This window comes from Marmota monax, unplaced genomic scaffold (assembly GCF_021218885.2).
Source record: "Marmota monax isolate L192 unplaced genomic scaffold, Marmota_monax_Labrador192_F-V1.1 WCK01_AAM20220418_F8-fsc00203, whole genome shotgun sequence".
NCBI classification, from domain to species: Eukaryota; Metazoa; Chordata; class Mammalia; order Rodentia; family Sciuridae; genus Marmota; species Marmota monax.
The window spans coordinates 112,963-140,755 of record NW_026694787.1 but is presented as its reverse complement, the minus strand read 5'-3'; the positions used below and the strand labels follow the sequence as shown (position 1 = coordinate 140,755).

At 33.0% G+C, this 27,793-nt stretch overlaps 1 protein-coding gene across 5 annotated transcripts in view; it reads left to right on the top strand.

The window, feature by feature from the left end:
• Nucleotides 1-27,793, top strand: part of Cnksr2 (connector enhancer of kinase suppressor of Ras 2) — a 278,373-nt gene that overhangs the window by 174,128 nt on the left and 76,452 nt on the right. For 3 of the 5 annotated variants that reach the window (XM_046425864.2, XM_046425866.2, XM_058573060.1), the window contains 2 exons: nucleotides 16,137-16,226; nucleotides 17,781-17,995. In XM_046425864.2, the coding sequence (XP_046281820.1) occupies nucleotides 16,137-16,226; nucleotides 17,781-17,995 (305 nt within the window). The remainder of the gene's footprint in view (nucleotides 1-16,136; nucleotides 16,227-17,780; nucleotides 17,996-27,793) is intronic. The other 2 variants (XM_046425867.2, XM_046425865.2) reach the window with 1 other exon arrangement.

Sequence of the window (27,793 nt, the reverse complement as noted above, 5' to 3'; positions counted from 1 at the left end):
AAAAGTGCAATATGGACAGATAGTAAATGACCCTTTTAGAAAATAAATAAATAACATCTGTTAAGCTTTTATGTACATCCAGCACTGTTCTAAACATTTGAAAGGTCATTAGCCCATTTAATCCTCACAGCAACCCTATGAGGTGTATACTAATAAAATTCTTGTTTTACAAATGAGAAATCTGAAGTACAGAGAGGTTAAATAATCTACCCATCTAGTAATGATAGAGCTGCAGTTAAGTATCCATGGGTGATTGTTGAGCTTATTAGTGACAATAGCTAGCTAAATGTGGTTAAAAAAATAATTTTTCAAATTCTTAAAAACAATAATTACCAAAAATTTCATGACTCCTTCCAAATTCAAAAATTATATTTCAGGCAAGAAGACCTAGGTCTGGTTTTGTCTGTTGTTGTATATGGGGTTGGTTGTGTTGTTGCTGCTGCTGTTGTTTTTGTATTTACTGGTACTGTAATGAGCATGCATTTACTTAGATATAGCCCTGATGATATTTGGAGAAGGGTGATAATTTGAGGGGTAAAATATACACTTTTGAAGTCAGATAGCATAAAATTTATCTTACTTTCCTAATATTATAGACAAGAATAATTTTTGGACATACAGATGCTAGTAGGGAAACAACATTGAATAGTGGTTACTATCATGACTATACTATCAGCCATGCTTGGTAATTCTGTCATCTACTACTCCAGAGTGACCCTAAGACTATTACTTTAGACCTCAGTTTTATCATTTGTGATAATATCTTCCTCATAGAGTTTTATGAGAATTCAATAAAATGAATTATAAACTGCCTTAGTGCCCAGTACATTAGGTGTTTACTTTATTGTCATTATTACAGAAACTTTAATATGAAAATAGAAAGGGTAAAATAGTATTAAATCCCTTTAATTGGTCACATCTACTCAGGCTTCAAAGGTAAATGTTCAATTTGATATCAGTTACTTATCAATTTCTTAGAATGGAAATATTTCCCATCAACTTTCCTTTTTCCTGTCCATGGACTTCTTGTCCTTGGTATTCCATGATAGCACATTTCTAGGCATAGAAACATACTAAAATATAGACACACCTGGTGAAGTTCCTTGTGGACATAAGTAGTCAATTTAAAAAAAAAATGGGCTGGGGTTGTAGCTCAGTGGCAGAGCAATTGCCTTGCACATGTGAGGCACTAGGTTTGAACCTCAGCATGACATAAAAATAAACAAAATAAATATATTGTGTCCATGTATAACTAAAAAATATTTTTTAAAAATTGGAGGGAAACATCTTTATGATAAAATCACAAGAACAGTATTGTTTGAAGATAGGAATCTAAACATTTTCTGATTTACTTTTCAGTAAATTTATGGTACTTCACAAAAAGCACATGAATGAATGCAAAGTTGGCATTTTAGCAGTGCTCTTCACAAATGTTTTTTTTCATACATTGCATTGGGTAAAATTAATATCTATAACTTTATATCTGAACATTTTCAACTTGAGTCTTTTGGACAAGATAAAACCAAGTACTCTGTCCCTTTTATCCATGTGAATAACAAATGGCTTGAGTGACTTACAGTGGCATGATGAAAGTCCTATAAGCAATGACATTATAAACTGAATATGAAATGAGGATAGTGTCTTAGGTTCCAGGGTCTCTCACCATATTTCAGCAATGCATTTTTCTTTGTTTTACAAATTCATTCTGTCTTTTGGGCAGTCAAAATATACTTAATAGCATTATTTCATACACTTATTAAAGGATCAGTTATACACAACACATTCACACATTCACACTTTTCTTTTTCCTGAAGAATAGAAGCTTGCTCTTTTTCCTGTGATTTTTTTTTTAATGTAGTGTTCCTTACCAGGTAAAAGTTTAGTTGTCATTCACTAGCTGAATGGGATTCTAACAACAGGATATTTCTTTGTTCAAGTAATATATACCATTCCCAAAGAAAAAATAACCATAGAGATAGAAATGAGAGAATCAAAAATGCAGAGATATGACATATGCACTATACTCATAGGAATTCTTAATCCTATGGATGTATTTAATACGTTTCATAAACACTCCAAATAATTTTGAGCGTCAAGCTAATAATGATGATAGTGGATCTTGTAATTGATAGAAAAGCAGTTCAGAAATATTTTGACATAGAAATAGAAAATAGTCTGTTTCTAATGTAAAAATTAAAATGATCATCTAGGGAAGGCACTCTTCCTTAATTTGTACAATTTTACTGATGGGAATAGACAAAACGTAAGTTTTGAGGTCAGAGAGATCAGAATTTGGTGTCACAGTATGGCTTTTAATAGCTCGATTGATCTTGAGTTTAAGTGAAATTTCACTTCCCTAAAATTTTGTTTCATTATCTGCAAACATGGGATAACAGTACTACTCATAGTGTTTTCATGAGGATTAAATGAGATAATGTGTCTAGTACTTAGCAAAATTCTTGCCACATAGAAAGTGCTGAAGAAATGGTGCCTAGATAGTATATTATTGCTTCTCATAAGTAAAAATAATAAAAATGTCCCAAAGATTTTCAAGTGTTGACGGATCAAATTAGCACTTGCTTCTCTCCTGTGGAAAGACTTATTAAGGGACAAAAAGGCTATAAGTATTCCTTCATGTTTTGTCCCTCTACCAAGCCAATAACCAACTATTTAAGTTTGAGCAGCTAAAAGAAAAAGGAATATAACTTTTTGTTTTCTTTTGGTTTAGATTTGCAAAAGTAAAAGTAAGAATATTCATATAGCTAATAATACCACAAAATACTACCTAAGTGTTCTTAAACTCCACTACAGAAACCATCAAGTTATACTCTGGGCCAGAAGGACCATTGTAACCTCTCAGAATCTGAAAATAATTCAGTCCTCATAAATTTTTAAAGTTTTAGGTGAGTAACTAAAATAAAGAAGGAGAAAAATAATATGTAAATAAACAAAATGAAAACTTTTAAAGAAATGAAACCTGGGAAGAAATTATTATTCTGAAAGAATTCAAGGTAACTAAATAATGGATAAAACAGTAAGATTAAGAGGAGGTTTAAGTAAAGTTCCAGAATATTAATATGTGGATAAAATGGAAAGATTACCAAACCAAATAACAAAGCTGATGCACCTATTTGAGGAGAAAAGAAACTCTTCAAATAAATTAATCAACAGAATTGAAAAGCCAAGAATAGATATTAATTTAGTGAATCTCACCTGAGGTCATTATTCCCCACCTCAGAGGACATTTGGCAATTTCTAGGGACTTTTTTGTTACACAGTCATAGCAGTTAGGGGAGGCGGGGTGCTACTGGCACTTAGTGGGTAGAGGCCAAAAACACTACCAAACCTCATAGGACAATCCACAACAAAAAATAATGATCAGCCAGGCATGGTGGCTCATACCTGTAATCCCAGAAACTCAGGAGGCTAAGGCAAAAGGATCTTGAGTTCAAAGCCAGCCTCAACAACTAAACAAGGTCCTTACCAACATAGCAAGACCCTGTCTCAAAATAATAATAACACAACAACAAAAGGGCTGAGGATGTAGCTCAGTGGTTAAGTGCCCCTGGGTTCAATCCTTGGTACCAAAAAAAAAAAAAAGTGATCAACAATGCCACTGTTGAAAAACCCTCACTAATAAAGAAGAATGAAGTTATGGCATTTCTGGTAAATGGATGGAACTGGAATAGATCATGCTAAGTGAAATAAGGTAGTCCCAAAAAACCAAAGGGTGAATGTTCACTCTGATATGTGGATGCTAACCCAAAACAAGGGAGGGTGGGGAGGGGAAGAATAGAAATTCATTGGATTAGACAAAGGGGACCAAAGGGAAGGGAGAGGGAGGGGAATAGGAAGGACAATAGAATTAATCAGACGTAGCTTTCTTAGCCTTGAATGTGAATACATGGCCAGGGTAACTCCACATCATGTACTACCACAAGAATAGGATCCTAATTAGAATAAGTTATACTCCATGTATGTATGATATGTCAAAATACATTCTACTTTCATGTATATCTAAAAAGAACAAATTAAATATTTTTTTTAAAAACCTGGCTAACTTAAGAAGAATTGATTTACAGATAAATTGAATCCAGAAGCATATAATAAAAAATCAAAATCAGAGAAATTATATGACACAGGGATGATTACCTTACTATTGTTGTTCTAATCCAAAGAACCTGGGTAGTTATTGCCCTCCAAGATATACCTACATTTATTCATGTTCAGCATATTCTATGGGTAGAAGTAGTATTAAGGTTGTGAGTGTCTAGAATGACCAAACTTGCTCTACAATAGAAAACATAATCATGACATCCTCTGAAACATGAAGTGTGGTACAATTGTCCCTACTTGAAATCAGAATGCATTTCCCCTATAGAAAAAATATATAATAAATGGCAGCTATATAAAATTTAAATAGAACTCTTAGTGTTAACTTACAAGTTACAATATAGTTTAAAGTAATTCAGCATTTTCCTTAGTATGTTTTTCAGATCACTTATTATGAAAGAGAGTTTATTAAAGAAAGGTCAGGTGGTTAAATAAGTTTGGAAACTCTATATGTTTTATCTGGTCTTAGAGATGAATGGCTTTGAAAGTCTTGTTGAATTTGGATGCTTATTGTTTCCCAAATATTTCTGCACTGAATTATAATCTCCTTCTCCTTTTTTCTTCTTCCTCCTTTTTTCTTTTCCTCCCTCCTCTTCTTTGTCGTCATCTAAACTTATTAAGTTTTCTAATGGAACTAATGTTTTATTGAACACATTTTGGAAAATGCTGAAATGGGTTTTTGCAGCTCCTCTTAAATACCCAAATACCAATGGCAATAGCTTCTATTTTTTATTTTATCATTGATTTCTAATTTCATTCCATTGTGGTCTGATAGAATGCAGGGTATTATCTCTGTTTTTTATTTACTAAGAGTTGCTTTGTGGCATAAGATATGATCTATTTTAGAAAAGGAGCCATGTGCTGCTGAAAAGAAAGTATATTTGCTCATTGATGGATGAAATATTCTATATATGTCTGTTAAGTCTAAATTATTTATTGTATTATTTAGTTCTAAAGCTTCCTTATTTAGATTTTGTTTGAAAGACCTGTCCAGTAGTGAGAGAGGTTGTCTTTGATCCACTTTGAGTTGATTTTTGTGCAGGGTCGGAGATAGAGGTTTAATTTCATTTTGTATGGATTTCCAGTTTTGCCAGCACCATTTGTTGAATAGGCTATCTTTTCTCAGTAAATGTTTTTGAAACCATATCTGTGTCCTCTATTCTGTACCATTGGTATACAAATCTATTTTGATGCCAATACCATGCCACTTTTGTTACTATATCTCTATAGTATAGTTTAAGGTCTAGTATTATGATGCCTCCTGCTTCACTTTTCTTGCTAAGGATTGCTTTAGCTATTCTGAGTCTCTTATTTTTCCAAATTAATTTTATGATTGCTTTTTCTATTTCTATGATGAATGTCATTGGGATTTTAATAGGAATTACATTCAATCTCTATAATGCTTTTGGTACTGTGGCCATTTTGACAATATTAATTCTGCCTATCCAGGAGCATGGGAGATCTTTCCATCTTCTGAGGTTTCCTTCAATTTTTTTTAGTGTTCTGTAGTTTTCATTGTAGAGGTCTTCCACCTCTTTTGTTAGATTGATTCCCAGGTATTTTTTTTAGGTTATTGTAAATGAAGTAGTTTTTCTAATTTCTCTTTCAGTGGATTCATTTTTGATGTATAGGAATGCATTTGATTTATAAGTGTTGATTTTATATCCTGCTACTTTGCTGAATTCATTTATTAGTTCTAGAAGTTTTCTGGTGGAAACTTCTGGTGAGATCTTCTAGGTATAGAATCATATCATCAGCAAATAGTGATAGTTTCAGTTCTTCTTTACCTATTTGTATCCCTTTAATTTCTTTATTTTGTCTAATTGCTCTGGCTAGATTTCAAGGATGATGTTGAATAAAAGTGGTGAAAGAGGGCATCCTTGTCTTGTTCTAGTTTTTAGCAGGAATGCTTTCAATTTTTATCCATTTAGAATGATGCTGGCCTTGGGGTTAGCATATATAGCTTTTAAAATGCTGAGTATGTTCCTACTATCCCTAGTTTTTCTAGTTTTGGTCATGAAGATGTGCTGTATTTTTCCAAATGCTTTTTCTTCATCTATTGAGATGATCATGATTCTTGTTTTTAAGTCTATTAATATTGATGAATTATGTCTATTGATTTCTGTAGGTTGAACCAACCCTGCATCCCTGGGATGAATCCCACTTGATCATGGTGCACTATCTTTTTGATATGCTTTTATATGTGATTTGCCAGAATTTTATTGAGAATTTTTGCATCTATGTTCATCAGGGATGTTGCTCTGAAGTTTTCTTTCCTTGATGTGTCTTTGTCTGGTTTTGGTATCAGGGTGACATTAGCTTCATAGAATGAGTTTGGAAGGGTTCCCTCCTTTTCTATTTCATGGTATATACTTTGAGGAGTATTAGTGTTAATTCTTCTTTGAAAGTCTTGTAGAACTTGTCTGAGAATCTATCTGGTCCTGGGTTTGTCTTGGTTGGTAGGCTTTTGTTGGCGTTTTCTATTTCATTACTTTAAATTGATCTGTTTAAATCATGTATGACCCCCTCATTCAGTTTGGGTAGGTCCTATATCTCTAGCAATTTGTCAATGTCTTTGATATTTTCTATTTTATTAGGGTATGATTTTCAAAATAGCTTCTAATTGTCTTTTGTATTTCAGACATGTCCATTGTGATATTTTATTCTTCATCTTGTATTTTAGTAATTTGAGTTTTCTCTCTTTTGCTCTTCATTAGCATGGCCACAGGTTTATCTATTTTATTTAAATTTTCAAAGAACCAACTTTTTATCAATTTTTTCAATTGTTTATTTTGTTTTGATTTTATTGATTTCAGCTCTGATTTTAATTATTCCATGTCTTCTACAGCTTTGGGTGTTGATTTGTTCTTTTTCTAGGGTTTTGAGATATAGTGTTAGGTCATTTATTTGTTGGCTTTTTATTCTTTTAATGAATGCACTCAGTGCAATAAATTTTCCTTCATAGTATCATATTGTGGTCTATTTGACTCTTGAATTAGAGAAGGGTTTGTTTGATGTACTTATATGGTCCATTGTTTGGGGCATAAATATTTATAATTGTTATGTCCTGCTTATATATACTTCCCTTGAAAAGTATGAAATGTCCTTCTTTGTCTCCTCTGATTAGCTTTGGTTTGAGATCGACTTTATCTGAAATGAGAATGGAAACCCCTGCTTGTTTATGCAATCCATATGAGTAATAAGTTTTTTCCCATCCTTTCACCTTCAGCCTGTAGATGTGTTTGCCCATGAAGTGAGTCTCTTGAAGACAGCATATTGTTGGGTCTTGCTTTGTAATCCAGTCTGCCAGTCTGTCTTTTGATGGATGAATTTAGGCCATTAAAATTCAAGGTTATTATTGAGATATGATTTGTATTCCCTGTCATTTTGATTTATTTCTTGTTTTTGATTTGTCTTAGTTTCTCATTTGGTTGAATGTCCCTTTAGTGTAGATCCTCCCCTTACCGGTTCTCATTTTTTTTCACTTTATCCTCATGGAATATTTTGTTGAGAATGCTCTGTAATGTAGGCTTTCTAGTTGTGAATTCTTTTAATTTTTGTTTATCATGGAATATTTTAATTTCATCTTCAAATCTGAAAATTAACTTTGCTGGATACAAAATTATTGGTCAACATTCATTTTCTTTCAGAGCCTGAAATATATTATTCCAGGACCTAATAGCTTTGAGGGTCTGGGTTGAGAAATCAGTTGGGATCTGAATTGGTTCCCCCTATACGTAATTTGATTTTTTTTTTCTCTCACAGCCTTTAAGATCTTATCTTTATTCTGTTTGTTAGTCATCCTCATAATGTGTCTTGGTGTGGGTCTGCTGTAATTTTGTACATTTGCAGTCCTGTAAACCTCTTGTATTTGATTTACCATTCCATTCTTTAGGATTGGGAAATTTTCTGCTATCATGTCATTGAAAAGATTGTGCATTCCTTTGGTTTGTATCTCTGCTCCTTCATCTATTCTGATAACTCTTAAATTTGGTCTTTTCATGTTATCCCATAATCGTGGATGTTCTGTTCATAGTTTCTTTTGTGCATGTTCAACTGTACTTTCAAGATTATATATTTTGCTTCATTGTCTGAGGTTCTGTCTTCCAAGTGGCCTAGTCTGTTGGTGATGCTTTCTATTGAATTTATAATCTAGTTTACTGATTCCTTCATTTCGAGGATTTCTGCTTGGAGTTGGAGAATATCATGCTAAGCAAAAATAAACCCGTCCCCAAAATCCAAAGGCCAAATGTTTTCTCTAATATGCAGATGCTAATTCACAATAAGGCGGGGGGGGGGGCACTAGAGAAGAATAGTGTTACCTTAGATTAGGTAGAGGGAAGTGATGGGAGGGAAAAGGAGGGGATGTGGGGATAAGAAAAATAGTAGAATGAAACAGACATTATTACTGTATGTATATATGTGACTTCATGATCAATATGATTCTGCAACATGTACACTCAGAAAAATGAGAAATTATATCCCATCTATGTATGATATATCAAAGTGCATAAATGCATTCTACTATCATGTATAACTAATTAAATTTTAAAATTTTAAAAAATACCAATGGCAAAACTTTCTTTGCATTTTAAGTTTCAAACAGCTGATTTAGAGATAAGCATTTGAAAAACTTCTCAAAGTTGAAACTCTCCATGAAGTGACTGACTTCTATATGTTATATGCTCTTTGAATGTCATCTTCATTCTTCATTTTTTACCTGAAGAAAAGCCAGATGCAAACCATTTTCTAGAGTAAATCTTTTTGTGATAAAAGATCAAAATAAAGCAATAAAAAAAACAGAAATATCAGTGCATAGTGTTTAATACTCCTAGTTACTGTGAAATTAATGATATCATCGCAAAACAACTTTCCAAAAATCATGGAAGAAAACAAATCCCTTGGGATAAAGAATGTCAAATGTTATACTCACTGTTGTTCAACAAGTGATAACTAAAAATCTACTAAAGTTATGATTTATATTAAGGTTATGATTCATATTAAAGTTACTTTAGACTATAGACTTTGTAAAAAATAATTGAAATAGGGCTGGGGATGTGGCTCAGTGGTAGAGTACTCACCCAGCATGTGCGAGGCACTGGATCTGATCCTCAGTACCACATAAAAATAAATAAATAAAATAAAGGTATTGTGTCCAACTACAACTTAAGAAAATATTTTAAAAATAATTGAAATAATATACAGATATTTTAAAGAGTATATATGACAAGCTAACGTTGGTTTATAAGTAATACATCATGTCAAACTAATGTGCTTTTCACTATTTTAAGGCATTTAACTGCAAACACAAAGTTTCATCCACACTCTATGCTCTAATTCTCCATTAGTTCTTCGTCTAGCTGTAATGTTTTGCACGAGTTGCAGGCTGGTTAGGAGAACACAAGCAAAAAATACAATAGTCATACATGTCATTAAATTATTTTGAAGAAAAATCAATTGGAATTTTTCATTCATGGTTTTAAATGATTCATCACCATAGCAATTTGATGTAGTGAAAAAAGGACTGGGATAGGAATTTGAAGATTTATATTCATGAGCTGACTCTAACATGGGTTATATCTGAAATTCTAAGAAATTAACTTTGGTGTGTCTTAAGTTTTTCACCCCTACCTTTGTTACTAATTTCATGAATATGATAAAATATGTGAAAGAAATTGTAAGATTATTGTAAGATGTCACTTATTTTCAAAAGAAAATCTTCAATTGATGATCTTAATCATCTGTTTCACTCTTCATCAGAAAGGGTGACTGACTTCTATATGTTAATGGGAATTTTAAGACATTGCTAAGATTTTTTTAAAAATACATTGCTTTCCTCTGAGTGTGGCAGTGCACCTCTGGAATCACAGTGACTCAGGAAGCTGAGGCAGGAGGATCACAAGGTCAAGACCAACCTGAGCAACTTAGCAAGACTCTGTCTCAAACTTTATAAGAGGGGGTGTTAGAGATATAACTCAGGATAGAGCACCCCTTAATTTAATCCCCCCACAATATATATTTTTTAATTTGTAGTTAATAACTGTATGCTTTTAAACAAATAATATTTGTGAGCCTTTTTTGTTCACATTTGTATTAATGTTGAGCATAACAAAGGCCACCAGAGTCTTCAGAGTAGGACCCAGAACTCTTTTGCTACTTAGTATTTAAGGAATTTGAATCCTTCCTCATTTCTCCCACACCCCTCCTCTGCAGAGGAATCAGCATTATGCACATCAACATTTTATCTAAGAAAAGCCTGACTTTCCAAACTTCAGTGTGTAAAGCTTCTTCCTTTCCTTGATAAGATTTTCATAAAAGGTAATTTGGTTCAAAATATAATTAGCCTTGTAATCAAGTGTTAAATGTACCATGTAATTTTTGAAACAGTTCAGTATTTTCTCCTTCAACAATTGTTTTGTTTCTCTCCATTTAAAGAATAGATCACTTTTAGAAAGCAGTAGGAAAATACACAAACATGATGTGGCTTATTTTTTAAAAGATATTTTAATTGGTTTTGGTTTTCATTAATGAAACTTAAAAGATTTAAAGTTAATAACCAATTCAGTGTTTGTATTTAATTTATATTATTTATAAGTGTCATTAAAGCCAATGCTTAAATAATCAACACATTGAAATGTTTACAAGCCAATTTTTCCTAAGCTCTTTTATACAAAAGCTAAATTTTTAAAATGTGGCAACAAATATCAAAGTGCCCATTTGTTCTTATTTTATTGGATCCAGATAGGTTACCATTATCCTTTAAAAATGACTTTCATTTAATTCAGTTTCACTTCCTTTTCAAATGTGTGACTCTACCTTAAATAACCTCGGGATGTTTTCCTAGAAATGCAGTCAACCATCTGAAAGTAATTTTTCTGTCTGGTATGTGAGCAGTTTGATGGGTATATATGGCAAGCTTATAGCTTAACTATTCCTTACTACACTCATTTTCATCAAAATAATGACTAAAATATTCAGAACAGATGTGTATATATGTATATATTTTCTCGGGCTCTAGAGAAACATTTTTTGAGCATTGAAAGGTATGTTAGACTTATGGAGAATTTCTCTGCAGCTTTTTTTAACCTTTGTCAACTGTAAGAGAGAAGATTGCTTCTCAGGTGTTTTTTATTACAATGAAACTTAATGAGTTTAGCATGTTTTGAAAGAGAATAAAAATGAAAGTTGTAAAATTCAAAAAGGCAGCAATTCAGTGGTGTTTCAATAGATTTCATGGGCACCTTAATATGGAAATATTTCTAGGAAAGGAATCAGGAGACTTTTAGTTCTGACTTCATTGCCCAAAATAAAGAAGGGTGGGTTAAGATGGCATACTGCCTTGGATGGAAGGAAACTATGGAAATACAAAGCTAGGATGTGGCTTGGATCATTTGTTTGTCCAGTGTATGAGTCTCTATTTACTTTCTTAATTTGCAGTTAATGAATATTGAACAATTACTCTGTGTTTAAGACAGTGTTCTGAGTGCTGGAGATACCACAGTAAATAGCCATCTTTCATTGAAATTTACATTCTAAAAGGGTGAAAGAAATCAAGCAACTAATTTAATATTTATTTGAGTACCATTGGTTGTGCCATGAAGAACTTTGAGAGGAAATGAAAATGAATACAGAGGAAGCTGACTCAGAATAAAGGGTCAAGGAGCATGTCCCTGAGGAAATGACATTTTTGCTTAGCTCTGAAAGATGCATGTGGATTTAGGAAGAGGAGAGGAAAACCAGAGGAAGATAGAATTCTACATGCAGGTGAAGAAAGTGTTTCAAGAAGATAGTAATCCTCCATACTATATGCTGCAAATAGATCAGAAAAGGCAAGGACTCTGAGAATTGTCTATTGAGTTTAGCAACATGAAAGCCCAAATGACCTCGACAATAGCAGTTCTGGGGATTAGTGAGGCAGAGGATCATTCAAGAGAGAGGGTTCAAGAGAGGAATTCGAGGTTGAGAATATAAAGAAGTTTTCTAGGAGTTTTTCTATAAAGGGGAGCAGAGAAATAAAGTGTGACTGGTAGGAATTTGTAGGATAAAGAGTTGTTTAAAGTATATCATGGAGTAGGTCTGAAGGAATGGGACCCAGTGAGCAATCTAATAATTTGGGATCTCTCTAATGTCTTGCATACTTTGATTCAAGCATTAAATAAATTTTTATGAATACCTACACTGGATCAGTTTCTGCCAGAGACAAAGATAACAAAGATATGTAAGACCTAGTTTCTGCCAATAAATAGAGAGATCTATAACAGATAACTACAATACAGTATAGTTAACATTATATATATACATACCAGAGGCACCAGGAAAAAAAACTAAGGAATCCCAGAAGAGTGATCATTTATCTGTCAAAGGGAATAATATCATTTGTAATATTGCCTAAAATGTTTTATTATCTAAGGTAAAAATTAGTTTGTTTTCAATAGTTCTGTACACTAGTATTAATATGGCAATTTTTATTAAAATATAGTGATTTAGATACATACATCATCACAAAGCACCCTATCATTGTCTTTATTCATGTTCCATTTGTGTTTAAATGCAGTTAAATACAGTTCATAATTTTTAAGAAGCTAATTTGCCATCAATTTTGGATAAAATTCAAGCAGATTTCAAAAATATTTACCTTTCACCTTCATTAAATTTATTCAAATAGAGTGAAACATATAACACAATTCTTGCTCCTATGGAGATACCAGTTAGAAAACTACAGATGTGAAATATATGAAAAAACAAGTAACAAAACAATGGTTATACTATAAAGCACTTGCACGGAGAAATTATATACTTATGATAGGGTGCCACATTAAATCCACAATTAGTAAATAATTTATCCTTAAAGGAATAAAAAATTAAGATGAAGCGGTTGACAAAAATATTTAGAGGAGTTCTAAACCTCTTTTTTCTTAACTACATTTTGACTATTATTAATTTTTGTCATGAATTTGTAATTATTATCACCTCAAAAATTAATGTAAGCATTGCTATCTAAAAACATGTTTTAAATTTTTAACATTATTTTTAGAGATTTATGATTAATTTGTGTACATTTACATAGGAAGCAGTCAAATATATTCAGTTTTGTTGAATCAGTTAACTTGTACTAAGGCCTTAAGTAATATGAACATAAAAATCCATACAATAATAATGTATATTTAAGTCTAACTACAATGAATATAGTACTCTTGTTTTTGTTTTTTTACCAACAGCACTATAGCACAAAACCATAAAGTTCTTTTCCCATTTTAACTTTTTCTGTCTTATAAAGTTAAAATGTTGCTATTATACATGAAGTAGTGAATATATTCTCAAGCTGCATTGGCGATCTTTGTATTTGGAATTAGAAGTAATATAAGCTGTGTTCTATTTTTCAGTCTATCAATTATTGCTATTTGTATAAGAATGTAACCTTATGATATTAGTTTAACTTTTTATTGTCTGTTTCTATATTTTAGTACAATAAAAAATTTACAAAGGAGCAATACTTACCAACAACATTTTTGTTATATCTAAGCCACTGATACACTTCACTTTTTTAAATATTTATTTTTATTTGCACTGCTAGATTTATATAATTTTATAACTAATAAAAGTAAAATCTTGAAGTGCTCCAAAAGTAAATTTTAATTAGAGCTTTTATCTCAATTTTTTCCTAATGCAATATATTTTCTTCAATTTTATATTAATAATATACAATATAATTCTGTTTAAAAATTACCCCCAGAAAAGTCAGTGTTGCAAATCTTATGCAAAATTGCTCCTATGACTAATGAGACAATGAGACAGATCAAGGGCTTAATTGCGTGCTTCAATTACTTAACTCCATTAGAATCTCAGAGATGATCAAAATACAATTCATACAATTATGTATTTAATATTATTTGTCTAAAGTATGTTTGATCTTGTTTTTGTATACATATATTGGACTCTAAACAAACATTTAATTCTTCTAAAAGTATCAAACTAGTTTTTAACTATATAATATGCACAGTAAATAAAGCAAATAATTGCTCGTTCATTGGATTTTTCACTTTTCAGAAGATTTCTTGGTAACATTGAAACAGTGCTACAATTCTTAATCACTTCAGTTTCATTGCCATGCTGAAAGGGAGTTCAGTTGTAAAACAAGACCCTTAAAGAAATTAAGTTGTACAGGTATTTGGAAAATATAGCATATTTTAAAACATTGAAAATCTGGAGGACTGATTCTGCAAAGCAGTGTAATACACATGACAAAAGAGACTTTTCTTCAACCCATTATCTCTCCTTGGTGGGCAGAATATATTGACCTGAATCTTCATAAATTCCCTCTGTGTAAAAGAGCAAAAATATATTCCACAAAAATTGCAGAATTCTGCATGGTTATTTATAAAGGTAGTTGCTTGCCTTGAATGTAAGCCACTAAATAATTACTGCTTTTTTGGCTCATTAATAATTTTATCTTGTCTAGTTCATCCTCAGACTTTAAAAGAGCTTAGCAAAACCTAATAACACTGTATTAGTGTATATAAGAAGATACAGTTGGTGAAGTTTCCATAAGAATAGAATTAGAAATCTCCTGACAGAATTTTAAATTAAATTTATTTTTTGACTGATAGATAAAAATGCTAACTTTTAAAAATACCTGGAGTGATTATAATAATTGATCAGGAAATTTAGGTGGGCAAGAAGGGAAGAAGAGAAGAAAGAAGTTAACTGAGAGATACTAAAAAGTGGTAAAATCAGCATATTAAAGGGATGAAGGTTGTTGGGTTTAGAATTCTGTAGGAAATATACTAGAAATACAGGAATACAGAAGGTTGGAAAGTGGATATTTAGAAGGTCTTTATCCTTTACAGATTATCAAATTATGCATGGAGAAGAGACCATCAAGAAACTGAGGTCAGAATATCAGACAGTGACTATTGAAGTCACCAAGAATTATGGCAAAAGCAATATTTTGAGTGCCTGGATTTGAATCCTAGTACCAGGCATTTACCAGCTGTATTTCTTTAGTTGATTATATAATTTTTCTCAGTTTTTTTCATTGTGAGGACTAAACTATTTAATACTTTTAAAACTTTTAAGCAGTATGTGGCATATGTTAAATGATTATAAGTCTTTACACTTTATCATGAATATCATGATCATTATTTTATGATCCAGTCATATATGAGTCTCTGGTTTTCATTTATTCAAAATTTATTAAACAACATCTCATGCAAGTAATTCCATTAGGTATCCTTTTTAAATTTTTTCAATAACTTTCATTAGCTATTTTGTGCTCCAGTAATTTTAAGTTAAACAAAAATCATACACTGTAGCCCCACCAAAAAGTCTTCATCATTAGTTCATCTTGCTAAAGTAAAATGCTATTTGGTGAGGATACAGACCCAAAAGGAAATGGGATAGGCCAAAACAGTGATTACTTGTATCTGTAAACTAAGAATGCTTATTGTAGCAAAAGAGATGTGCAGGGGCAGACCCAACTGAATGGCTAGATTAAAACTAATCTAGCCATATTGCTGATATATAGTATCCAAAATGGTGATACGTTAAGAAACAATAAAGATAAGAAGTTAGCCTTGTGGTATTCAACATGAAACTGGATTAATGTCCTCATAGTCAGGCTAATCACAAGGGGCTACCATTTCAGAGGTTGGCTATCATGAGGTAGATATTTGGACATTTGGGAATAAGAGATTCATTACTGAAAATGAAATAAAATTATGGAAATGATGATCCTCTTTCTGAAGGACCACACTCTTATAGTTTGAGACTCCTAAGAGAGCAAACCTAGGCTATTCTCTATTATTTATAAAAATACTCTAAGTTTCCATTATTACTTGGCCATTTGCCACAGGCAGTTTCACCTTCTGGCTCAAAACACACATTTTCTTCATCTGCACGAATGCCAACCATAATGTTTAATATAAGTGAGTGTGTTTTGTTCACTGTAGTTGAAAATCAGCCTAATTTTGAGCAGACATGGGGAAGAAAAACAATGTGATGTGAACTTTGTTCTCTGTGTTTAGGCAAGCTACGACCTATATCTATGCCAGTGGAATATAATTGGGTGGGGGACTATGAAGATCCAAATAAGATGAAGAGAGATAGTAGAAGAGGTAAGTGTTCTAGAATTTCAGTGTAGGCTGGGTTGTTTGAACAAATTTAAATGTTCTTTAAATAGATTGTTATGGCTTCAGAGGAAAATTTATTCTACCATTGACTTATTGTGCAACAAATGAAGTCAGACCAATATTTGACTATCTTGACCCATTATTAAATAGATATCTACAAATGTCTTCTGTGGGATTCAGAGTAGATAGTACAGTGTGAAAAATGAGCATCTGATTCCTGTTCAAAAGTTAATATTTTGAAAACAAAGTCAGAAGTGTGAAACTGCATAAAATAATTAAGTTCAGTAGATAGAAACAGTTTGTTATTAGTCCCCATTGGTCCGCAATGCAATGTCACTACTTTTGTATTGATACAACCTCAGAATGAGCATTGAAGCACATGGGTTTATTAAAAAAAAAAAAAAAAGCTATTGGAAACTGGGCCAGTGACTCTAATGAAAACCATGTTGAAATGGGGGGGGACTCCTTTGCTTTTTTCTGTTCTGTTTGCTCTTCAGGGTTATCTTCTTATGTGGGGATGGGCTCCTCTTAAAGTATCTACCAAAAGTAAGGTTTTTTTGTTCATTTATTCTGCTATTGGGTGAGCAGTAAAGAGAGCAACTGAAAGCCTCATTACTAAATTGGGTTCTACCAAGTGTGGATATGGTGGTCCCCGTTGATCATGCTGCTACTTCCACTTTCTGAAGTAAAATAACATGAGATTGTAGATGGAAAATAAAACAAAAAACTGTTCATGGAACCGAAGATCACTAGGCTTAGATTAGCATGTTTGACCCATTTGCCTATTCTTTCTAGACAGGGTACAGACTTTATCTCATTCCTGCACAAATCCACCGACCACAAAGACAAGCAAGCATGAATATCTGCTTTGTTAGTCTTCTTAACACATGTTTTATGGAGTGAGCACTTCTGAAAATGCTGACAAGCCCAGGAACATTTACAAATTCCTTTTCATCTATGTATTCATTCCATTTTCCAAATGTTTCTAATCTCATTTATAGATTCAATCAATTAAAAAGTTTAAGAGAAATGCCTATCATATGCCATCTCTGAGTCACTCTTTTGAGACTTCATGTTATAGTGGTATCTTGTGGGGGGGTGCTATATAAAGTGCTACTAATTTAAGTATAGGTTTTATGAACTAAGTTTCCTGACTATTGGTTCACAATGAGGACTTTAACTTTTCCAAGTATGTTACCTAGCGTGCCATAGACTAGTGATTGTCATCCATCATTACAGAAATCCTCCTGGGGAATTTATTAGAAATTTTTAGAGCTAACACCCAGAATTTCTGATTCAATTTCTGCAGGTGATTCTGATATATTTAGTTCAAAGATAAAACCAGGAGAAATAATCTAGAGTCTATTTCTTATTGTCCTGTAATCCCAAGTAATTAAGACCTACTGTATTTTCACCATATATTTTGTCAATCAAATCAACTAAAAGTTCTGAAATGAAATCTTCTAGCACAATTGGGAACGAATGGTAAATTTGAGATATTTGTATATTTATATTGGTGTATTTATCTCTTTTGTATAGAAAACTCTCTACTTCGATACATGAGCAATGAAAAAATTGCTCAAGAAGAATACATGTTTCAGAGAAACAGCAAAAAAGATACAGGGAAGAAGTCAAAAAAGAAGGGTGATAAGAGCAGTAGCCCAACTCACTATTCGTTGCTACCTAGTTTACAAATGGATGCATTAAGACAAGACATCATGGGCACACCTGTGCCAGAGACCACACTGTACCATGTAAGTAAAGTTTCAAGAACTTTGATACACCTTTTGACTCTTTGAGGTAAATTCCAGATTATTTTATCCTATTCCTAGATTTTGCATAAGGTTCTAATTTTAGAGCATGGTCCTTAAAAATGATGGATTATTGATTTGTTCTTCAGTTTATATATTCAATGAGTTCTTATGTCATGTGGATTTTAATGAGATAAAATACCCAAAGTTAATGTAGAACAACAATTAATTACCTGATTAATCATCAGCTTGATAAACAGTGTGCAGGTAGCTGTAAAATTTAACATTGAAGATAGAATGTTTAATATATTCATGATTCCATTTAAAATGATTATCTAAGATATAGAGCATGATTCTAGAGATAAAAATGAGAAGGCAAAGCACACCATTATGTGAGGAAAAAGATGAGAGTCCCAGCATTATTTAACTTATAATGGGTAGGAGCAGAAAGAAAAAAAGAAGTAACATAGGAAAAGAAGGGCCTTAATCTTGGGGAAGTTATAATGGGAAGCATTTAAGTGACAAGTGAAAAGAGTGTAGCAGTATTTTAATGGGAAGGCATATACAGGTATACCATAGGTGTGTAAGAATATGCCAAGTTCCAGGGACTTTATGTGCCTTAGAATGCTAGTTCATTAAAAATGGAGGAACATTATGTAGAAAGATGGCAATATAAAAAGGTACAGGGACTTAGGCAGAGGTTAGATTATAAATTATATGATAAAATACCTATGCTCTTTTCTGCAGTAATAAGGAGCTATTGATGATTTTTAGCTAGGGACTTGCATATTCAGATTTGGCTGTTGTATCCCTCTTGTACAGAGCATAAATTGAGTAGTCAAAGGGCAGAGCCATTACATCCAGTTTAGATTGGTGATGAGAAACTAAAACAATGGCCACATGGAAGCTAAGAATACTGTTAGCCAGAACACTCTAAAAATAAACCCCTTTTAGGGCTAGGGTTGTGGCTCAGAGATAGAGCACTTGCCTAGTATGTATGAGGCACTGGGTTCGATCCTCAGTACCACATAAAAAATGAAGGTATTGTATCAAACTACAACTAGAAAATAAATGTTTAAAAAAATCAACCCCTTTTAGACCATTTTGGTTAAAAGGTACTGCTGCACCAGTACAACTCAAGCTTCTAATAAGAGCCCTTAAAACACAGAATGCAATTTTTTAAATAGTAATTTGAACAGCTGCACTTAATGCTCACCATATCACAAAAACTTTTAATGTACCATTGTTGTCAAAGGTGTGCCATCTAGGCATACATTTTATGAAAGATTTAAAAACTTATTATCTGTGTAAATCTCTTAAATCATCTACTTTCTTACTCTGTATGTCTCTTATAAAACTAAAATAGAATGGTGAGCAGTGATACATGCTTATAATACAAGCCATTTGGGAGGCTGAAGCAGGAGGATCACTTGTTTGAGGCCAGCCCAGGCAGCATAATGTGACCCTTTCTCAAAACAAACAATTTCTTAATGAGACATAGGATGTAGCTAAGTGGTAGAACCTTGCTTATCATGCAGGAGGCCCTGAGTTCCTTCCTCAGTACTGCAGGTGCATGCACACATGTGCATACACACAAACACACACACATACACACACACACACACATGAAAAAAGCCTAGAATAGAAAGTATTTTTCTTTATTTGGATTGGGGTGTCAATAGCACTCTCCAGTGCCTAATTCTCTACCTTTTCTGTTCCCCAGTTAAATACTCCTAAGCCTCTTTTTTTCCAAGAGGAAAGTGTCCCTCTCAACCCTCCATTAACTGACTGAAATATCAAATTATTTTTTCATTAACATTTAAAGTGAGTCTAAAATCAATACTCCTTAATACGTGTGAAGAGGGCCACTCTTGTTACCACCACTAATCAGAAAAATCATATGAACACTGAAGTCCCTCTAGAATCTAGTGTTCTAGTCAAAAGTAATAGTCTGAACAAAGGTCTGAAGATGACAGACAGCTGGCCTATTCAAAAGAGAAGTTGGTAATGAGAGATGAGACTGAAGAGGGAGTAAGAGGCTACTTCAACTATTAAGAGTTTGGATTTAAATTTACAGAGAGCGGTGAGCCATTGAATTTAAATATTCAGCATTATTCCATTCCATTATGCATATCTAGAAAGGTATATTTTTAAAAATTACTGTGTGGGGAAGGAAGATAGATGAGTATTGTGGATTTTGAATTACTAAATTAAAGACAGGAAAAGGTGAATCAATTGAAATAATATTGTATTTTCTAGAAGTATAAATTGTTGCCACCTGTCTTAAGGGCATTATTTAATTAGGTGTATCAAGAGTCTGGTCTATTAACTTCACATCCAAAAGTTTATTTCAAGAAAGAAATCAAGAATGCATTTCTGCCTTATGTTGCATCATATTATGTGTCCTGAGTCTGTAACATGGTATTTCCCAGATAGGTACCCAGCTAATTTTTGACAGAATGCCAACACAGAGTAAGGAATAGCATTAACTTTGGGAGATATCCTCCCATGTAACATTGATCCACCAGTTCCATAGTCAAAGATTGGGTACTTTGTAATCTATTCTCAGGTTTAGAAGAAGCAAAATAATTGTTAGCCCCCAAGTACATTCTGGATGCTTATAACCAATGTTCAAATAGAGAACTTTCACTGTTGGATTTTTTTTTTTACCTTGGTTCCTTCTCATCTCTGCATTTGTTTGTTTGATTTCTGGATGCCATAAGATGAACAGGATTCCTCTTTCATACATTTCTGCCATGATGTACTGCCTTACCACAGGGCTAAAAGCAATGGGGCTGATGATGGACTCCACTTCTAAAACTGTCAGCCAAAATAAACCTTTTCTCTTTTTAAGTTGATTCACCTCTGATATATTTGTTACAATAATATAAAGGTAACTTATACAATTTAGAAATGAATTGGGTTGACTGTCTTCTTTGCTACAATTGCACCAAGTCCTCTTTCCTTACAATTTGGGCTGTCTTGTTGTGAATGTTTTATCCTGAAGTGTGTCATTTAAATAGAAATTACTCATTCATGATACAGTTCATGAGCTTTTATAGACACCCTTTGCTTCTACATCTGATTTATTCAATCTCTGATTGAAGATCTATTACTGAAGATCAATATTGACTCACATAAACAAGACCTCACTTGACAGTTGGATTTTTTTATGAGGCTCTTCCATTCCCTGAGTTACCTCCCCCAATACAAGACCTCATTTTGTACTTGGTACTTCCACAGTTATCAAGGGAGTTTTCATGTTTGTTATGTATTTTGAATCCTAGAAAACTCTATTTACAAACAAAAAACCCTCAAATTCAGAAAGGATAAATGATTTACCCAAAGGTGTGTTGTAAAAATTGTAAGGGCTCTTGTCAGGACTAGGATCCCCATCACATACAATAGGGGTTTCCATACTGTCCTAGTGCATTGTGCATGGTAGATATTCCATTACATAGAAGAGTTTGTGCCTTAAGGGATAAATATGTGCATTTTGAAAAAAGTTTGACTTGATGATACAGGTGCCTTCATATGTTGTTGTTAATATCATTTTCAGTGCCTGGATTAATTTCTATCTAGATTTCTCTTTGCCTTATGTTACTTTTTTATTAAATTAGGAAAAACATACAGAGCTACTGCTATTCTAGAGCACAAGTTGTTATTCAGCATGGTCTATTGAGAGGCTACAGAGCATTATAGTTAAATTTCTTGAACCTTGGAGGTGAAACAAAATACACTTAAATGATATCTTTATATTTCACAGAAATCGATGTTTTATTTTTCTGTTTATACATTATCATTTTAAAATGAAATAATTTTACTTATATTTTCCTGAAAACTCAAGACCAATATCAATATGTAATCCAGTCACCCTCATGATGAACTACTAATCATTTTTACCAATTGCTCCTTTGAATGACAACCCCATTTTAATAGAATAGGAATTCAGTGGCAGAAGATTGTTTTATAGGCTACTATCTCTGCTGTTATATATACTACTAGCTCTGTGTAATCTAAAAATGTTGAGCTCAAATTTAGTATGAAATTGACAGCAAGATCATATCAACATTAGATATCTATAAACAAATTTCTCAAGGGGTGTTGTGTGTATGCATAGCATTCCTTATGAGCAGACCTAAATTGTAATCCCCACTGGTCTATTTTAGAAAGCAGTCCAATAAAAATAAACAAAACAAGGCAAATATAGTTTAACTTCAGTGTTTGATTCATTCTTATCAGCAATTACCACAGAAATTCTTACAGGATAATAAATATTTAGAGTTTTGGTATTATAAAATATATATTTTTAAAAATTAATCTCACATATTTGTTATTCCAATTTTTTTCTTAAATTATTTAAAAGGGAATCATTCATGATGCTCTAGCCACTATAATCATCCACCAGCTCTTGCCCACCTCTTTTCTCTTTTGAAATACTATTCTCTCTACTGAAAATGCCTTTTACACCTTTTTTTCTGGACTGTCTAAACCGAAACTCCCAGGGAGAACTTCCCTGACCACTGTTCCCTGAACTAAAGCAGTTTCTTCTATTATATTCTCTTAATGTTCAGTACTTTTTCTTCAAAACCTTTATTGAGATTTACAATTATGTATTTATTTATGTAAATATCTTCTTAGTTTCTTTCTTTCCTGTACATAGTAGGACAGCTATGTTTATTTCCATGACAGGCAAGGACAATTTCTCCTTTTTATTTAGTACTATATTTTAGCACTTAGTATAAGTTGTCAATAAGAATGTAATGAATAAATCAATGAATAAATGAATGTGGACAGGAAATTTTTAATGCACTTTTTCCATGTCTTCAACCTAGAAACACAGCCTTCCTACATATCCTAAGCCGCGTCCACAATGATCAGTAATGCAACAAGTTTAGTTCCCCCACAGCTCTGACCACACCTCCTCCATGGTAGCTCAGAGCTTCAGCTAGTCATTGCTTTTCTCCTTTCCCTTCCATCTCAGAGGTCCCAATATGTCCATCAGCCAAACATGTTATGACATTTTTCAAAAAAATCATAACTTTATTTTACCTACTCACTGATTCTGTCTGAAACTGTGGAAGTCGTTAACTGCCAAAACCCTTATCTGACCTGAGAGCACATTAAAAAAGTTGGAGAGCAGTGTGTGTGCATGTGAAATTCAAATGTAGCCAGAAGGATCTTAAATATAAATAATGATTAAATTGTTTTGAATCTCATCTTCAAATCTTATAAAACTTTTTTTTTCCAAATAAACTTGTTGAGATGCCAGAACAAGTAAAATTTGATTATGGATCCAGGCAGCATGCAGGTATACTTTGATAAAGCAAATAATGTAATTTTAGATGATTTATTAACAACAGATTTTGAGTAGGTGTTCAAAAATCTGTATAATTTCTTTCATAACATTCCAGAATTTTTGTAGCTTCTATTAGTTTTTTTTTTTTTATGATGAACTACTAATCATTTTTACCAGTTGCTCATTTGAATGACAACCCCATTTTAATAGAATAGGAATTCAGTGGAAGAGGATTGTTTTATAGGTTATAAATACAGACATTCAATTGTTGTTTTTTTTTAGGATATAAATACAGACATTCAATTGTTGTTTTATTTCTAATAAGTACCTTTAGCCACCCTAGTCAATTTTTGAGGGATTATTTTTGTGGAGGTAGGAGGGTGATAGGTGTTAAAGCCTCTTTTTTAATTTAACAAATAAATAAACTTTTATTTTATTTTTTGTTGTTCTTTATATATATACATGACAATAGAGTATATTTTGACATATTATACATACATGGAGTGTATCTTATTCTAATTAGGATCCCATTCTTGTGGTTGTGCATGATATGGAGTTTCACTGGTGGTGTATCCATATGTGAACATAAGAAAGTTATGTCCAATTCATTCTACTGACTTTTCTATTCCCATCCCATCCCCCCTCCCTTCCCTTCATTCCCCTTTATCTAATCCACTGAACTTCTATTCTTCCCTCCTCCCTCCCATATTGTGTGTTAGTATTTGTATATCAGAGAGAACATTCAACCTTTGGGTTTTTTGTTTGTTTGGTTGTTTTTTTTGTTTGTTTGTTTGTTTTTAGTTCTGGCTTATTTCACTTAGCATGATAGTCTCCAAATCCATCTATTTACTGGCAAAGGTCACAAAGCCATCCTTCTTTTGTTTGTTTGTTTGTTTTTTTAGTTGTAGATGGACACAATACCTTTATTTTATTTATTTATTTTATGTGGTGCTGAGGATTGAACCCAAGGCCTCATGTGTGAGGCAAGTGCTCTGCCACTGAGCCACAACCCCAGCCCACAAAGCCATTCTTCTTTATGGTTGAATAATATTCCATTGTGTGTATATACCACATTTTCTTTATCCATTCATCTGTTGATGAGCACCTAGGTTGGTTCTATAGCTTAGCTATTGAGAATTGAGCTGCTATAAACATTAATGTGGCTATGTCTCTGTAGTATGCAGATTTTAAGTCCTTTGGATATATACCGAGGAGTGGGATAACTGGGCCAAATAGTGGTTCCATTCCTAGTGTTTTGAGGAATATCCATACTGCTTTCCAGAGTGGTTATGCCAATTTGTAGTCCCACCAGCAATGTATGAGTGTACCTTTTTTCTTAGGTATTTCTTTGTAAAATACATCGTATCATAATGGAAATGATGTTTTTATAAGATACCTAATTGACTTTATTTCATTTCAATAGTTTTGCCTCTCGAAATTTAATACTTCTAGTAGTGTCAACTACGTGTAAAGGCCTAGTCTAATGATAATATTACCAATGCTGTTAATACTACTAGCTAACATTACTGATTATTTATTAAGTTTCTATGCAAAGAACTTGTACATTATCTTATTGAATCCTCAGAATACACCGTGAAGTTGGTATTATCATTATTATTTCTATTTTGCAAAACAGAAAGGAACTGTGATTTTACTTGACACATAGCTCCAAAAGAAACAGAATTAAGAGTTCAAGAAGTCTGACTCAAAAATTCACATCTTTAGCTGAATAAAGCCATTTCTGCTCATAAAGATTTTACCATCTATTAGGGAAGACAGAGCTATTATTATCACAAAGATGGAAACTCTATAATCAGCATATAAACATTCATAATTAAATTTATCTGAAGTTATAAAGGTTGGTTTGTATAACAGATTCCTGATTTAGTTGCATTATTTCAGGATCAAAGTAACTAAAAATAAGAGGACAATTAAATTTAGCAGCAAAGAAGCCACCTCTGAGCTAACAGTTATTTATAACAACTAATTTCACCCATTTTGACTTTACTCACCCATAAAATGGCTTTTGTGCAGTGCAACATGATGTTTCTCCTCACAGGAAGCATAGAAATATGCTAAATATCCATTCTAATATTAATGTATTTGTTCTAATGTATATTCTCTTATTCCTTTAGATGCCTTGATTATTTCTAAAGCACTAATGCCAAATTTATAGCAGCACTGGCAGGTTTACATAGGATTAATAAAGACTATGAGAAGTGTTTCCCAGCGTGCTACTTCCCCAGAGCAGTAAATCTCAAAGTATGGGCCAACCTTGGCAAAGGGCTTGATGATTGAGGCTTGACCCAGAAATCACAGTTCTTTCTTTGATTCTTATAGACAAATAACATGTAATTTTACAGACTTTCCTTTTCAGTTATGGGTAGCTATTGCTTACCAGTAACCTACTAATTTTAAAAAGTTTATAAATCAAGAAATTATAAAGCAATGCTTTAGTAGAGTTTACTAAATATTTTGATTCAGTATTTTTCCAGTAAGCCTGGTATTCATACAATCTTGACAATAGTCATTTTCTTCTTGCATAAGCACAATTGTAGATGGCTCATATCTCAATGGTTTTCAGGAGGAGTGCTATATTTTATTGGTGCATTTTAATTATACAGGATGATGGGTTGTTGTTACATATTCATACATGTAAATAACATAATTTGATCTTGTCCACCCCCTTTATCCTCCCTCACCCTCATCCAGATCCCCTTCCTTTTCTCTAATAGTCTCTCTGATACTTTAATGACATTTCCCCCCCCCCATAGATAACACATATGAGGGAAAGCATATTTATCTAAGTCTGACTTATTTCACATAACATTATGATCTCCAGTTCAACCTATTTTTGTGAAAATGGCATATTTTCTTTCTTCTTTGTGACCAAATAATATTCCATTGTGTATATATACCATATTTTCTTTATCCATTCATCCGTTCAAGGGCACTTAGGTTGATTCCATACCTTGACTATTGTGCATCATGCTGGGATAAACATGAGTATGCAGGTATCTCTATCCTATGTTGACTTTAATTCCTTGGGTATATACTCAGGAGAATTATCACTGGATCATATGGTAGTCCCATATTTTGCTTTTCAAGGAACCTCCATACAGGCTTCTTAGTGGCTATACTAATTTATATCCCTACCAGTAGTGTATAGGGGTTTCTTTTCCCCTGCATCCTCACCAGCATTTGATTTTTTGTATTCTTGTTGATAGTCATTCTGACTGAAGTGAAACAGAATCTCATTGTAGTTTTGATTTGCATTTCCCTGATGACTAATGATATTGATCATTTTTTCATATAATTATTAGCCATTCATACTTCTCCCTTTGAGAATGTCTGTTCATTTCTTTTGCACATTTATTGATTGGGTGATTTGGGGGTTTTGGTGTTAAGTTTTTTGAGCTCTTTTTATATTCTGGATATTAATATACTTTTGGTAGAGTATCTGGCAAATATTTTTCCCCATCCTCTAGGCTGTTTCTCCACTCTGTTGTTTTCTTTGCTATGTAGGAGGTTTTTTTGTTTGTTTGATTGATTTGTTTTGTTTTGTACTGGATTTGAACCCAGGGGCACTTAACTACTGAGCTGTTTTTCTTTTATTTTTTTATTCTGAGACAGGTCCTCACTAAGTTACTCAGGGCTGCACTAAGTTGACAAGGCTGACTTTGAACTTGGAATCCTCTTGCTGCAACCTCCTGAGCTGCTAGGATGTACAGAAGCTTTTAAATTTGACATAGGCCCATTTGTTGATTTTTTTAAGAATTTCTTTTTTAGTTGTAGATAGACATAATATTTTGTTTATTGATTTTTTTTATGTGATGCTGAGGCTCAAACCCAGTGCCTCACACATGCTAGGCAAGCACTCTACCACTAAGCCTCAACCCCAGTCACTCCCGTTCCCTCCCCCGTTTGTTGATATTTTATGAAATTTCCTGAGCTATTGGTATCCTGTTCAGGAAGTTGTTGCCTGTGCCTATGTCTTAAAGTGTTTCCCCTATGTTTTTTTCAAGCATTTGCAAAGTTCTGGAATTATACTTAGGTCTTTGATCCTTTTTTTTTATTGGTTGTTCAAAACATTACAAAGCTCATGACATATCATCTTTCATACATTTGATTCAAGTGGGTTATGAACTCCCATTTTTGCCCCAAATACAAGTTGCAGAATCACATCGGTTACACATCCACATTTTTACATAATACCATATTAATGACTGCTGTATTCTGCTACCTTTCCTATCCCCTACTATCCCCCCTCCCCTTCCCTCTCATCTTCCTTCTCTACCCCACCTGCTGTTGTTTAATTCTCTCCCTTGTTTTTTTTTTTCCCTTTCCCCTCACAAACTCTTATATGTAATTTTGTGTAACAATGAGGGTCCTTTTTTGAGTTGTTTTTAGTACAGGGTGAGAGAGAGAGGGTTCTAGATTCAATCTTTTACATATGGATATCCAGTTTTCCCAGCACCTAAAGAGGCTATCATTTCTCTAAC